The sequence below is a fragment of the Amia ocellicauda genome, chromosome 3 (assembly GCF_036373705.1).
Source record: "Amia ocellicauda isolate fAmiCal2 chromosome 3, fAmiCal2.hap1, whole genome shotgun sequence".
Classification (NCBI taxonomy): domain Eukaryota; kingdom Metazoa; phylum Chordata; class Actinopteri; order Amiiformes; family Amiidae; genus Amia; species Amia ocellicauda.
In genome coordinates this window covers 42518480-42532385 of record NC_089852.1, presented here as the reverse complement: position 1 = coordinate 42532385, position 13906 = coordinate 42518480, and the positions used below count along the sequence as shown (strand labels likewise).

Sequence of the window (13906 nt, the reverse complement as noted above, 5' to 3'; positions counted from 1 at the left end):
TTCTCATTATGGTTTTAGATTTATTTTAGTGTTATATACATAATTACATATATTGTTGCCATCAACATACAAAACCTGCTCCTTAGGCTGTGAGATTCTTCAATGAAAATCCCTTAAATTGCAGTCATGAAGCCGATTGTCACTCCAAATTTGTTTATAATACCACCATTACTAAAATATAAATATTTAATATTATGGATGTACTTAAAGATCATTTATTACAAAACTTACATTGTCATTTTCTGCCCGCAGAAAAATAAAAGGGTATGTGTGTGTATCTTCACTATGAACATGGAGGGGGCTGCAAACTGCGATTCATAACATGAAGAGGACGCAAGCAATACACAGCAAGTTGGTTAGATCCCAAATTGGTCTTTACAAAGACACAGTGATTAGTAAATGTTAATTTTCGATCAACGATTAAAAGCTAATTCTGTGAACACTTTCCCAAAAATTCGCTCGTACACATGTATAGATCAGCAAAACTGATAATGGGATCAGGGAATAAAAGGTAATTTACATAAGTAATGATACCCACAGCCCAATTTAACATTGTCTGAACTGTGAATATCTCTGCAGGCAACTTAAAAGAACTGTGAACACACTTTAATAATTTAAAACCATATGAAATGCAGGTCATAGTAATAAAGAACACGTGTGGGCAAAATCCTTTCAAGCAAATTCAGAATGATTTAAAAAAGGTTTAACAGATCTTGCAGAGGTCGAAGCGGTATCTCAAAGGAACTTCAACCTCCCATTTTACTTAATCACATAGATGACGAACAGAAGACTTAAGTATAATCTTGTAAAAGTTAGACAAAAAGAAAATTCCTATTGTGCAGTGTATTTTAGCATTCTGTTGACCTTTTTATTGTTGTTTTTCATGTTATATTCATTTCCATTTGATCAATTATTACAATCTCCACATATTTACATAAAGATGTAAACTGAATCTTTGCACGTTGCTACAATTACACTTAAGGCACTTTAGCTCCCTTTCTTGGGAAGAGCTGATCAGAGCCCCAGCATAGTGTTCATATTAGCAAGGTTTAGTACTTCAATACAGACTTTCAGGTGTTCAGTTTCTAACCAGGCTAGGGAAAGACTATGTCACGTGTACCATCCATTTGTAGGTCAAGAGGTATCTGGTTTACAAACAAACTGACATGTCCATTTCTATACTGTATTAATTATCTTTATCACTTTGGTCCAAACTTCTGAAAACTTTCCCTGACCTGAATGGTTACATCTGAAGAGCTTTGCCATTTCCAGCAGTCTTCTAATGCCACGGAGGGAAAAACTGCAATGAAAAGTGTAATCACTCTTATTCCATAAACATCAATATTTAGGTTTTTTGTGGCCTTCTAGTCCCCTTAACAAATATGACAATTTGTACCAAAATAAAAGGTTAGAATTTGTCATGAAAATAGTGTAATCACACTACTTGCACTTATGGATTTTTCAAAGGAATAATACAAATGCAATGTGTTCAGTTTCTTTCCTTAAATTACAAAAATATCACAAAATCAAGTTTTGGCAGGAATAAAAACAAAGTTTAAATTGTTTTTCTTCAGAATTAAAAAAGGCACATTTCAGGCTTTAATATTTGTTTGTGTTGCAGGACAGTCTGAAGTAACTACTTCATAAAACTATGCCAGCTACATCACATATCAGGAATTCGCCACTCTTCACTTGTCCGATCTGCTGATGAAACCATGCTTGCTTTTGGTTCTTCCAGCAACGGACATCATTTCTCAGAGTAATGCTTCTGATGCTTGGCAAGTGGTTCAACATGTTATCTGGTAAGAAAGTCACACCAGAGTTGGACAGATTGAGCTCCTGTAAAGAAAGAAGGCCGCTGAACACCTCTGAATTCAGCAATTTTAATTTTGGGTTCTTGGACATGTCAAGAACTTGCAAGTTCTCAAGACCACGGAAACTGTGAGGCTGGATAACAGACAGGTCCGGAAGACCACTAAGGGACAAGTAGAGAAGGTCCTTCAGCCCTGCAAAGGCACCCCTGTCTATCTGGACAATTCGATTCCCATCAAGGTTCAGGTATCGCAAAAGAACACCCTGAAGATTGGGCACGTCTTTCAGGTGGTTCCCCGACAGGTTCATGCTCTGTATGTTGAGAGGACTCATCTGCGGCCTCCTCAACACTCTAGTCAATAAGTTGTTGGAAAGGTCCACATTGACAGGCTTCCCATGGCCCTTGGATTTGAAGATGTCCAGGCTGATCTCTTGGATCCGATTAGAACTCAGATCCACTTCAGCCAGTGGGAGACCGGAGAAGCACTCGTCAGCAAGGTCCTCCAGAGAGTTGTGGCTCAAGTCTAAAGTCTCCAGGTACCGCAGTCTGGAGAAGGTGTTTCTGTTGACCTTGGAGAGGTGGTTGTTGCTCAGATCCAGGCTGACAAGCGTGGTGTAGCCAGGTCCTGACAGCATGGAGTCCGCAATGTTGTGCAAGGAGTTAGAAGACAGGTCTAGATAGGAGGTGTCGAGAGGGATAGGAATTGGTGCCACATTGGGTCCCACTCCACTGCAGTACACCTTAGTCAGGCTGAAGCTGTCGAACAGGCCGAAGCTCTCCACCTCGCAGCGGCACCCTGGATAGCAGTTCTTCACCGCTCCCACGTAAAAACTGAAAAGCAGATTCATGCTGATCCACAGGATGTAGGCCATCTCTCCTCCTGAAAGAAAATGGAAAACAGAACATGAGCACATGCACAAGCAGGAGACAAACGGACTCAAGATTCGAGAGCCCTCCATTGCGAGTATTTGTGGTCACAGTATAACATATGGTAGTAAAATGTTGTCTAATTTGATTGGCAGCTTATACAATGGTTTATATTGGCTTTGTAGTATTAGAACCAGCAACCTATATTCAAGTTAAGCAAGCTAAACATCCACATCATTAAATTCAATTCTGTATCACACTTTTACAAGAACTAAAGATTCAAAGCACTGTTGAAGAATTCTTTCTTTGAAAATTGCACTAAAACGCAGAACTAATCTCAACATACTGTTCATTGCAGTTGGCGATATCAAATTCACATTTTTAGGCTCTTGGTGCCAGAGAAAACTGGCATCAAACTGTTCCCTCTGGGAAATATCACTAAATCTGAGATGCTAGGTTTACATTGAGTTCTTTTTCTTTTGGGTGAATGGGCTGCAAAGAAGATTTACAGTTTACTGCGTGCTAGCCATGAACCCGGTGTAAGGTAGGAGCCGAGTGTGGGGCTGATGGCAGGGTGCTGTCAATGGACTCCTGTGTCTATTCATACACCAAACTGGCTTCACTGGAGACAGGTCCAGCTGAGACCTGCGCTGTGAAACCAGAAATAAGCAGCCTGCAACCTAATGACCAGCACACAATCTGCTATTTCACAAAATAAAAATAAAACATGAAGAAGTAATGCCAGATCCCAAAAATATACGTCTCATGTGCTGATCATACTACAGCGTGGATTACCTGCGATTTATACGTCTGATTCATGCAATGGAGAAAGACAATAGTCCAAATCAACCCAAGTGGACCCAGAAGACCATTCCTACCATCACTTATTCCAAATTTCCATAGCCATCTCAATTTTGTGTTTTCAGATGTTTTTATTGTGGTTTAATCATCCACATCAGCTGATATGGGAATAACTTAACACCTAAATATAACTGAGGCCTATAAAAACTCTTTAGTAGTACACAGTTATCCTAATACTGCATATATATACAAACACAAAGTTGTTTTTGCTTTGCAAGGACAAACATTTCTGCACGTTATTGGCTACTGTGACCAAATGAAGGTCTTCGGTAATGAATGTGGCATTTGGCGTTTGGATGAGAACCTTGGACAACACATTTCGGTGTGAATTTGACCACGCTTTATAGAATTTGTCAAGAGATTCCTAGGACATGGTTGTAACCTCAAACTACAAAGCAGAAGCTTGTTAATACTAATAGGTCAGCCTTTTTCTGCGACAACCAGCTGTAAATTAAACCTTCCCTTTCTTTCCCCGCCCATTCTTTGACGAAACAAAGGGCTTCACAATAGCTTAGAGTGCGGAGAGTTTCGCAATTGCCGCTTATCCTGTCATTGAGGTTTTAGTGCCTTTCAAACCTCCCCATAAAGAAAAACCAACTGTTTGGAAGGCCGATCCTGCTTGCGTGTAAGGGAACAAAAAACTGAACACCTTCGCAAACAAATAAATGGGAATTTTGAGTGGTGATTAATGGCATGGTTGGGAAAACCAAACAAAACGGCAGAAACAAACAACCAGATATTAAAGCGCTCACGTTATTGTCTTGTAACAACTTAAAGCAATGCTAACTTTTGGGAATCCTCTATGAACAAGTCATCTCCCTACTATTATTTTTCATGTCTGAACATCATTAGAAACAATACATTTGTAAGTTACGTTGTCCATCTGTAGCATCTCTCGGTGTCTGGCTTGAACTCAGCTCTTTAACTTGATCTGAGAACTGCTCGTCAAGATCTTATTAAAATGACTGGGAGCCAGAGAAAGAGAGAGAGAGCAAGTGGCCTGAATGCTCATTCTCTCGGTCTTCTCAATTTAATTACTGTCATCAGAAGATATTTTTGTTAGCCTTAAGCTAGATATTTAATCTTCAGCTGTGTATTGATGCCCTTCATCATAGCAGGACCTGCATCTCAGGCCCCAGTCCATGTCATACATTGTTCCTCTTCTTACAAGACTGAATTATTTAAGAAAAGCTGGGTACAAGAAACAGTTTTGCTGCTGGTCAGTGTGGAGTAGGGGTTAGGGAGCTCTGGACTTAGGTTTGTATCCTGGCTTAGCCCTGATTATTTCTGTAAAACCCCAAAATGTATAAACGAGTGAACGTGTTAGTCAGTTTAGCCACAAGAGTGAGTAATTATTAATATTACTGAAAAATAATAGCAATAGACAGAATAACGAATAATAAAAATCAACCTTCCCTCTCTAAGGCAGTTTAGTCACACTGAAAGAAGAAATACAAGTTCTTTGGAGAATCTGTATTTCCAATATGGGCCCCGGGGCAGCACTCCCTTTCTCTGGGCTAGCCTTAAACTGAGCTGCAGAAAACTACCAGGTGTTGGGTTTCAAGCTCACCTGTGGACTTAAAACAGGTAATACTTCACCATCACCTGCCATCAACATGAACAGGGGAAGAATGAGATCAAGTGTGTTCAGCAATAACTGCTGACAGAAGCCAACGCAAGAAATATGCAGCTCAAATATTTGCCGCAGTAAATCTGAAGAGCTTCTTTAAACAGCAAATTACAGATACTACACCACTGCACATTCCGCATACCGCTTCATTACTTGTCCCTGAAAACCTTGCCGAAACAGCCCAACAGTCAGCAGTATTTCTCATCTTGTTTGACATCTCAGTGGATTTGACCTAATTTTGTAGATCAAAGCTTTGACATCCCCCCCTCCTTCAATCCAACCCAATACCCAAACCCCTATTAATCAAGCGGTCAATCTTCACACTTACTGTGTTTCCTAGAAATCTCTTAAATCTTATCCTGAGTGTTTTACCATCGAATATCAGGATATCTAACATTCCAACAAATGAATACTAAATTTGATCAAATACAATAATACAAACGCTATACAATTCAGAAAAATCAGTTTTGTAATGCAAGAACGCACAAAAGACATCCAAATTTACAAAAGTGAAAAGAACAAATTACTACACAACAAACATGTAATTCTATTCAGAGACTAATACAAGATGAAATATTTACTTTAATTATATTTTTTAATCAAGGTTTTAGACAAAGGATGTAAAATGTGCTACAGGGCTCTTCCATGTTCTAAGGTATCATGACATACGCAGGTTCTGCACACACTACTTTTGAGCAGCGGATTGCAAAGTACAGACAGTTGAAAAGAAATAAAAGATCTCACGTTATCCCATAATAGGCATTTCAAGGACCTGCACAAATGACAGCTGGCGTGTAAGCAATTGCACACCCTTGAGACACTATCTAAATCCCTTGAGTGTTTCCACTATCAGTTCTACCCTGAACTCCTGTGACATGCAGGACTTCAGCTACAAAGAACACATTACTCCTTGTCCTTCATGCAAAAACAACCTGGCAGTACAACACTGACCACATTTGGCTTTAAAAACAAAGTGGGGGGAACTTTATTGTGCAATTATTGTAGCAATGTAAATAATGACTGCAGCTCCAGTCTGATCATTAACTTGTGCTGTGGGTGAAAGGTGTGCTGTGCTCAATGATATTCGCTATCTGTACTAGGTAGGGGCTTACCCTTCTTATCTGATCAGATAATTATTTCTGGCTTAGTTGGAACGGCGATACATTTAGTTCATAAGTAATGTTACCTAATCTAAAATGCAATTATTTTTTTAAAAGGTTTAATTTGGGCCAAGATGACCCTTAAATTTTTATTCATTTTGAGTTTTCACACAATCTTCAGATCTTAATAAAGCAAGGGAAAGTGGCCTGCTATAGAATAAGGCCCTTCTGGAGAGGTCAGTTTTTAAATCGGTGTTCCAAATTTCAAGGCCTCCTATAGATTTTAAATTTGGGTTGTCAGTTTACAAGACATACATTTGGTCTATTCAGAAGGTGGAATCTTTTGTACTATACATAACCTTTTTCTGTAGGCAGTGATTTACAAATCTGCAGGAGATGTAAACTTTGCAATTCGACACCACAACCTATCGAGAAGATTAATGACTGAAACAGGCTTGCATGCTTTTCAATAGTTTCCAACATTGTTTACACGCATCGCAATGTATACATTCGAAATAGTTTTCTAGGGTAAAAAAATAAATAAATAGTAGAAGTAACCATCCTAAAAGCTTACTTATTTAAGAAGGAATATTGAAACAGGAAAAGGAGTCATTTCATTAGTATGTTCTGGATTTTAAATCACTCTGGACAGCAGATTTAAGTCCCAAAGTGAATTCGTGCAGACAAACAGTTGTGCGATCTTGGTGGGAAAGCTCCAGATGCTGTAGACAAGATAGGCTATACGATTACACATAATCTCATCTGGCAGACAAGGGAAATACTGACGTAGTTTATTTATAATATGAGAAAGCAAGAAATGTGTAATTAAGCAAACCATGGGTGTAGTCCAATATGTGGGATTTCTTCAGAACTGACAATGGTGTTAAAAGTAGCCATGTCACATTATTTAATTTTTTTTTTGTCTTTAATTAAAAAGAACCAATTATAGTAGTCCGAAAAATTGTAATTCAAAGTATTAGTTCATATGGGACAACACTGTTTATACTTCACAGTCAGACACTATCCATGCGTTTCCTCCATTAACATCAAATGAAATGTTTAATTAAGGGCCGACAGGCAAAAGGAAAAAAAACTCCATGAATCCATGATTTTGCAAGTGATTACAAAATACTTTATGTTTTGTTATGTTTATGTGCTGTTCTGAAAGTACTGTTTATTTTATGGTTAAAATTGTCATACTGCCATACATCTGCTTAGACATGCACTAATGCTATTCCACTACATGATTAGTAGAAATTACCATCCATGCTTTCAGAAGAATTCAATTAGCCAGATAAAAAGCTGTGTGACTGTCGCAAAAACATCTAAACATACACAACCCTGACATCCCCTTTAAGTCCTCAGCTTTTCCTTTGATTTCTGTGTACGGTCATGAACAAAATCCATAATTGGGGATAGGAAAGGGTCCGTGTAATTCAGTCACATAATAACCGTATGCAAACAATCAAATGAGCCGATTGCCTTAATATGAAAGACTGTGCTTGAAAGCAATACATTTGAAAAGGGACAGAGTGCTATTCGACCTTTTGTCACAAAGATATTAGACTACATATGCAGAAAATATAGCCCAAACAATTTAAAACTTTAAATTCTTAAAAACAAAAGGCATTTCCCTCAAATTAATGTTATGCCCCCAAACTATATTAAATGCACTTTGACCCTCTCCTACACATAATATAGCAAACAATTGGTGAGGGTCCTGTGGACATAAGAGAACTCAAAGTTTACTTATTACACAACTGTGTATAGGTATTCTTTATTCCTAATTATCTGTCAAGACCCTTTGGTTTATAGATACTGGAGGTGAAGTATAAACCTTTCATAAAAGAATAGATGTTTAGGGGCAATGTCAGATCTAGAGAACATCTATGTTGGTTACTTATAACAGTCCGATTCTGATTTCACAATGAGGGTGTTTCACTTTTACATTATACAATAAGCAATACAACAAAGGCAATGTCATCCCATTAGCAGTGGAGGTGTCATATTTGTAAATCTAGCCTTAGTTTATATAACAAACTATAAAGGCTAAACATTGGATACTTCTTATGTTACAAAGAGGAAGACTAGATGTTTTAAGCATTTACTATGGAAAGGGAATAAGGCTACAAGTTTACATAGGAAAGAATGATCAGGTGAATATTAGCAAATGATCGTGTGGGAGAATATTTGTATAAAGACCATGTGTATACAGTAAAACCAATAAGCACATTTCGTGATTGTATGGGTAACCATCTGATTAATGTTCCCAGAAACAGGGGGGGGGGAGCTGTATTCCCAGAATTCCTGAAACGGACCCGTCTCTTTTTTTTTTCCCTTACAGAAGCGAACTACAGCGTCAGCCAACAACTTTCTTCTCCCGCTACACAATGCCAAATGTTTGGGGAAGCCAAGACATCAGCACAGCTTATTCTGATCATAGAAACTGATTCAACCCCTGCTTTTACACTTAAAAAGAGTGGCACACCGGCACTGCACGGCACAATGCTTGGAGTGCATCAAGAAATCGCTACTGATCAAATTACGTGCAGCCGTGGCAATCTCCGCCGCCGTGTCCCTGGCATGCTGGATTTCCAACTTCACTGCAGGAATCCACGACCCCCCCCCCAGATGTCAACCACACACACACACACACACAGACACTAAACACTGCCTAAATTAAGACAGGATCTCCGATTACTGCCATTGAATCTTTGCCATACAAGCATCGTTTTCGTTCGCCCCCCCATTCTTGTCCACGACTGATTCGATTTGCGTTCGAATGGAATGCTTTGTACGCATTCGATTAGAATCAGCCTCTGAATGAAGGCATGAAACGGTTTTCTGAAAACGCCAAGCAGGTTTTCCAAAGATACAGCAAAGTTACAAAAACACGGAAAATAAAAACTTACGCACACGCGTGCCAAGTTACACAACTATGTGATTTACAATATCCACTTAAAAGGATGCGTCTTCCATTCTTGCTCGCGTCTCTTACCTTCTCTCCTTTCAACACAAGCCCGGTCACAACTTAGTAGTTCACCCGCTGCCGATTTCTTCTGATCTTGTACTTTTCTTTGAGCCAGCCCAGCTCGGGATTCACGCCGCGTCTCCTGCTGTGATTTGTGTTGCGCCCCCCTTGCTAAACATGTCTGTACTTTTATAGCTCAGTGGTCGCTCTTCTTTCATCTACAGAGGCTCGTCCTGTCCCGACTGCTCGACACAACGTACGATCACACCTTTTGTTCGCTATCTGGAGCGACACGCAGGGCTGCTGGGAGTGCCGCGGTGAACACCTCCTCCCGGCGCGGCGGGCACACGGCACCACGCACACACGCACACCGCGCACTCTAGTGGCGAGACTCGCTCAAGGGACCGGCCCGAAACTCCCAAGCGCCGGGAACACGGACAGCCCTCACGCAGCCCTCACGCAGCCCTCACGCACGACAGGGCAATGCGTCCCCGCCGTTTCGACCTCAACACACCGAGGTTCAGCCGCCTTTGACCAGGAATGCGTGACCGTGACGCACAGAACGGAGCCCGCCCTTCAAAATCTTGAAAATGAGTGTTATTAATGAACCAACTTAGTGGTGAGGGTAGTTTTACAGCAGGCATGTCAAACCTGAAAAAACAGGCATCTGATCACTCAGTCAATTGCAGATCTGCACACCCCCAATTGTGGTAGAGATGTAGATCTGCAGACAATGCAAGGGGTCAGGTTTTTTGATTTATTTTAGGCCATTGAACTTTGCTGCAGCATATGTCAAGACCCTACTCTGTCCCACAATGCCTCTCGTAACCCAACCATGAACCGAGGAACAAGAATCCTACTGGGCTCACTGGTTCAAATGATCTGTCTGTGCTGGGTCCATTAACCACCTCGCAAAAACACACAACCGTAAGACTGACGACCGGGTCATAGGGCCAAAACGCAGCCCAACTCTTCCTTGTAAGAGCATGTGTCAGATGGGGGATTGAGTCCACTTCCAGTCATGGCTGAGTTATGCTTTAAGTTCACTGACTGCTGACTTACAATTGTGGCATTACTAGTCAATGTCCATAAAAAGAAGTTAAACTTTTGCACGATAAAATGTGGTGCCAGTCTTTACAAAAAAGTGCACAACACAAGAGGCATGCCAGATTATGTGCATAGTTACGGTGTAAACTATTAGTCTGTTTATTCATGCAGGAAAATGTATAACAGGTTCAACAGTATAGTACATACTATACATACAAACAGTTAGGCTGTTTAATGCCGCTGGGGACACCTGTTAAAAGTACAATTGTATCAATTCCATACCTGCTTGACGGCTTCAATTTCGTAAGGCTGTGTGATTCATGAGAATAGATGAGAGAATAACAATCAAAGAATATATCAGATATAATACGAAATCGTGCATCTGTGCCTATAGCTGGAAATATCTTGTTTCATGAGGATTAGACATAATTGTGGTTATTTATAAGCAGGGTTTCTAGTTTTCCCCATGAACAAAACAATCTCTGATAACAAAAAGAAAATAGTTTTTCCACACTTCAAATATAACATTAAAACAAAGTACAGAATATACACAAACAATACATCTTGAGTTAAACAAAATGTACTTGGAGCCCATAAAGAACGATCAGCCTTACTACAGAAAAAAACAACATCGTTTTGATATTTCAGCAAAGTCACCATTGTCTTTTGAACATAGATCATGTGGCTGATTTTAAACATAAATTGAAGTGAAAATGGCAACTTATAACTTAGGCTTCATTTAGTTATCATCAACATTTTGCTTGGCTAATGATATAGACCTGCAGCATTCCAGCAACATTTACATTTTATTATAATGCTATATTCCAAGTTATATTAGTTTATTAAAGCATATTTAGGCGACTGTTGCTAAGGTGAGACACCAGAGTCTTATGCATGGACAGACTATTCAGGTGTGCCAGTCTGGGAGGCTTCATTGATTGATTGTCCATCGTGAGAATGCAGTACATTGCTGTCTCATGAATGGTTGGCCAATAATTCAATTATCCCCCTAGGCTGGCACCGCACCCTTTGTTTAAAGAGCGTTAGTTCCTTAGAAATGCCTGAGGGAGACCTGACGGATTGCATAAGTATTGCACTGGCTTTGGTAACAGTTTAGTGTTTGTGGTGCAGGCCCTTGATTGTGTTGATTGAAATTAAAGCATCTTCATTATTTTTTTAATCCCTTTGTTTCTGCCTGCTGGGTGCCAGGTCCCATAATACACACACATGCTTGGAATGACAAGCCAACTAAAAATAGATGAATGGCTCTGATGACTCATTTTAGTATGTCCCCTTTCAATTATAATTTATGATATAGCATGAACACCTTTAATTAGATAACTACTCTGCATTATAATTTGAATTTGTTGGAGTTATGCACAAGGCATACACACCCAGGCCTACACACACTGAATACAAATTTAAAAATATACAAATATAACGTTCAGTCACTTTCGGTTATTCAGTATATACAGATTGAGCAACAGGTTTTCAAACTGAATTTAGGATATTCTGAAATGCACAACGTTTTGTCAATGTTAAGTAGGTCTAATTAAGCTAAAAAATGATGCAACACTTGAGTTAATTGGGAAGGGCGTCTGTTATTAAATGTAGTAATGTCAATATCATTGTTTGGTGTATCCTCCTTGACATTTTTCTTTTTTAACCCTACTCCTCCTTAGGGGAAGGTAGGACTCCCACAAAGTTTACATCTTGTTATTATGAGCCCAGAACAATCCTGTTTCTTTCTCCCTCAACAACCAGGCAACTCAACTAGATCAGTTGAGTAAATCAATGACTTTTGCTAGGGTCCACATCTTCTTGTATTTTTTCACTGCAGAGTGTCCCCGTCCAACAAAGACATACAATGTTGCTTATCTGTTTAGTGCATTCATCTGGGACAGTACATATATCAAATGTAAATATTCCTATTAAAACACTGTACTAGGTACTAAGTCTTCAAAGACCTGGGTTGAGATCCCAGCGTCTAAAATCGAAACCGATTCGATTCCCCCCGCAGCGAAGTGGTGTGACAACCAAATACCAATCCTACAGCATGTTTGACATTCTCTGAAATAAAACTGAAAGTCACGTTTGTCAAAGTTAAAGTCATTTTTATGTGCCCCAACTCATGGTCTGCCGTCTGTCCACACATTCAAACCAATCTGCGAGGAATCCAAAACCAGATGCCTGTCCGTTAGCTCCAGGTACAGATGCGTTGCTTATAAATGAATGCATAAATACATGAAGGAGTCCGTTGTTACGAAATTAGGTAATTTGACCAGATTCCCTAAAAGTTCCCCGGCCTTTCCTCCGCCTCCTGCTCATCTTTTGCCAGCTGAGGCCGGGCAGCCGAAGGGACGGGGGCTCAGCAGCCGGGAATCAAAGGTCTGCGCGGCTGCACCAATAGGATCGATGGGATTCTGCAGATCTGCGGAAATCTGCGCAACGAGAACGCCAGCTACACGTGGAGTTCATGTTTCTGCGAATGTGCTGTCATCAGCGCTGTGTCGATGCACGCCATCGATCTGAACTGAGAACAGTGCGACCCCTATGAACCATGCCTACTTTTCTTCTGTTCACTGATCACAGAGCATGGATTTGAAACCGTTTGTGCAACATATTTTTCGCAACTTTTTTATTAGTTACTAATGATGTTCCGCTTGCAAAATCTTTATCATGCCAAGTTGTTTTTCTGAGACCAAATCAAGTAGAAATATCACTTAACACATAAACAGAAAATATGCATGACCTTACAGACAGGATTTGTTTATTTGTGTTAAATAATCAATACATACTGATGTACAGTTCAAAGGGAACAGCAGTATGCTAAAAAAGGGCTGGTAGTACACATAAAACACAAAAGATTGGGGTGTGAGACTAACTGTCCAGTTGGTCCCGTGCTTTTCATTATCTTAGGAAGAAGCATCTGTAAACCATATGCAAGCAATATCAATATGAAATCGACTGATTCAATATTTAATGGCAAACACTTCCTTGGAAATGTTTAGTTTCACCATATTTCACTGCCTTGCCATGCCATGTTGACAGGCCTTTTTGATCTAGACATCCTGGGTTATCCAGGGTGATGCTTTTTAATTTTTTAATCTTGTTAAGCTCTTAAGCAATAGTCTCAGAAATAATTATGGTTTGTAACTTTGATCGTACTTACGTTTTAGGTCTGTTGCAGAAGAGTGGGTGATGCTTGCAGTCGCAAAGGAATGCTGAGAATAACAGGGAGTTGGAGACGTTGAAGGTTTAGTCACTGGTCTCCTAAGTGTCGAACCTACCCCTTAAAATAAGAATATTGTTGAATTTAAGCTTAAGGTTTAAGTTAAAGGTTGCTGTGACACTCGGGGCTTAGCCTCTAGCATCAAACATTGGTGGCAATAAATCCTTTCAGAATTCTAACCCAACCACATTGTTGTGCCTAACCCACACCTAACCCCACACTTCAAGAAAGATATCGCTGCTCTAGAGGCAGTTCAGAGGAGAGCAACCAGACTTATTCCAGGTCTGAAGGGAATGTCCTACTGACACTTCTTCACACAGAGAGGCATCACAATCTGGAACAAACTCTCCAGCGATGTGGTTGAAGCTGAAAATTTGGAAACATT

General features: G+C 39.9%; 1 protein-coding gene across 2 annotated transcripts; it reads right to left on the bottom strand.

The window, feature by feature from the left end:
- On the bottom strand, nt 1-13554 carry tsku (tsukushi small leucine rich proteoglycan homolog (Xenopus laevis)). Of its 2 annotated transcripts, none has more exons than XM_066699572.1 (2): nt 13462-13554; nt 1-2693 (listed from the first exon to the last, which is right to left on the bottom strand). In XM_066699572.1, exon 2 carries the CDS (start codon nt 2683-2685, stop codon nt 1642-1644), a length of 1044 nt encoding a protein of 347 aa, XP_066555669.1. In that variant the 5' UTR covers nt 2686-2693; nt 13462-13554; the 3' UTR covers nt 1-1641. The 2 variants fall into 2 exon arrangements, with proteins under 2 accessions (XP_066555669.1, XP_066555668.1); XM_066699571.1 differs by lacking the exon at nt 13462-13554 and adding an exon at nt 9270-9717.
- Between the last annotated feature and the right edge of the window lie 352 nt (nt 13555-13906).

Bases quoted from the DNA above. Each gene is read 5' to 3' on its own strand.
- tsku (XM_066699572.1), bottom strand. From the start codon at position 2,685: ATGGCCTACATCCTGTGGATCAGCATGAATCTGCTTTTCAGTTTTTAC.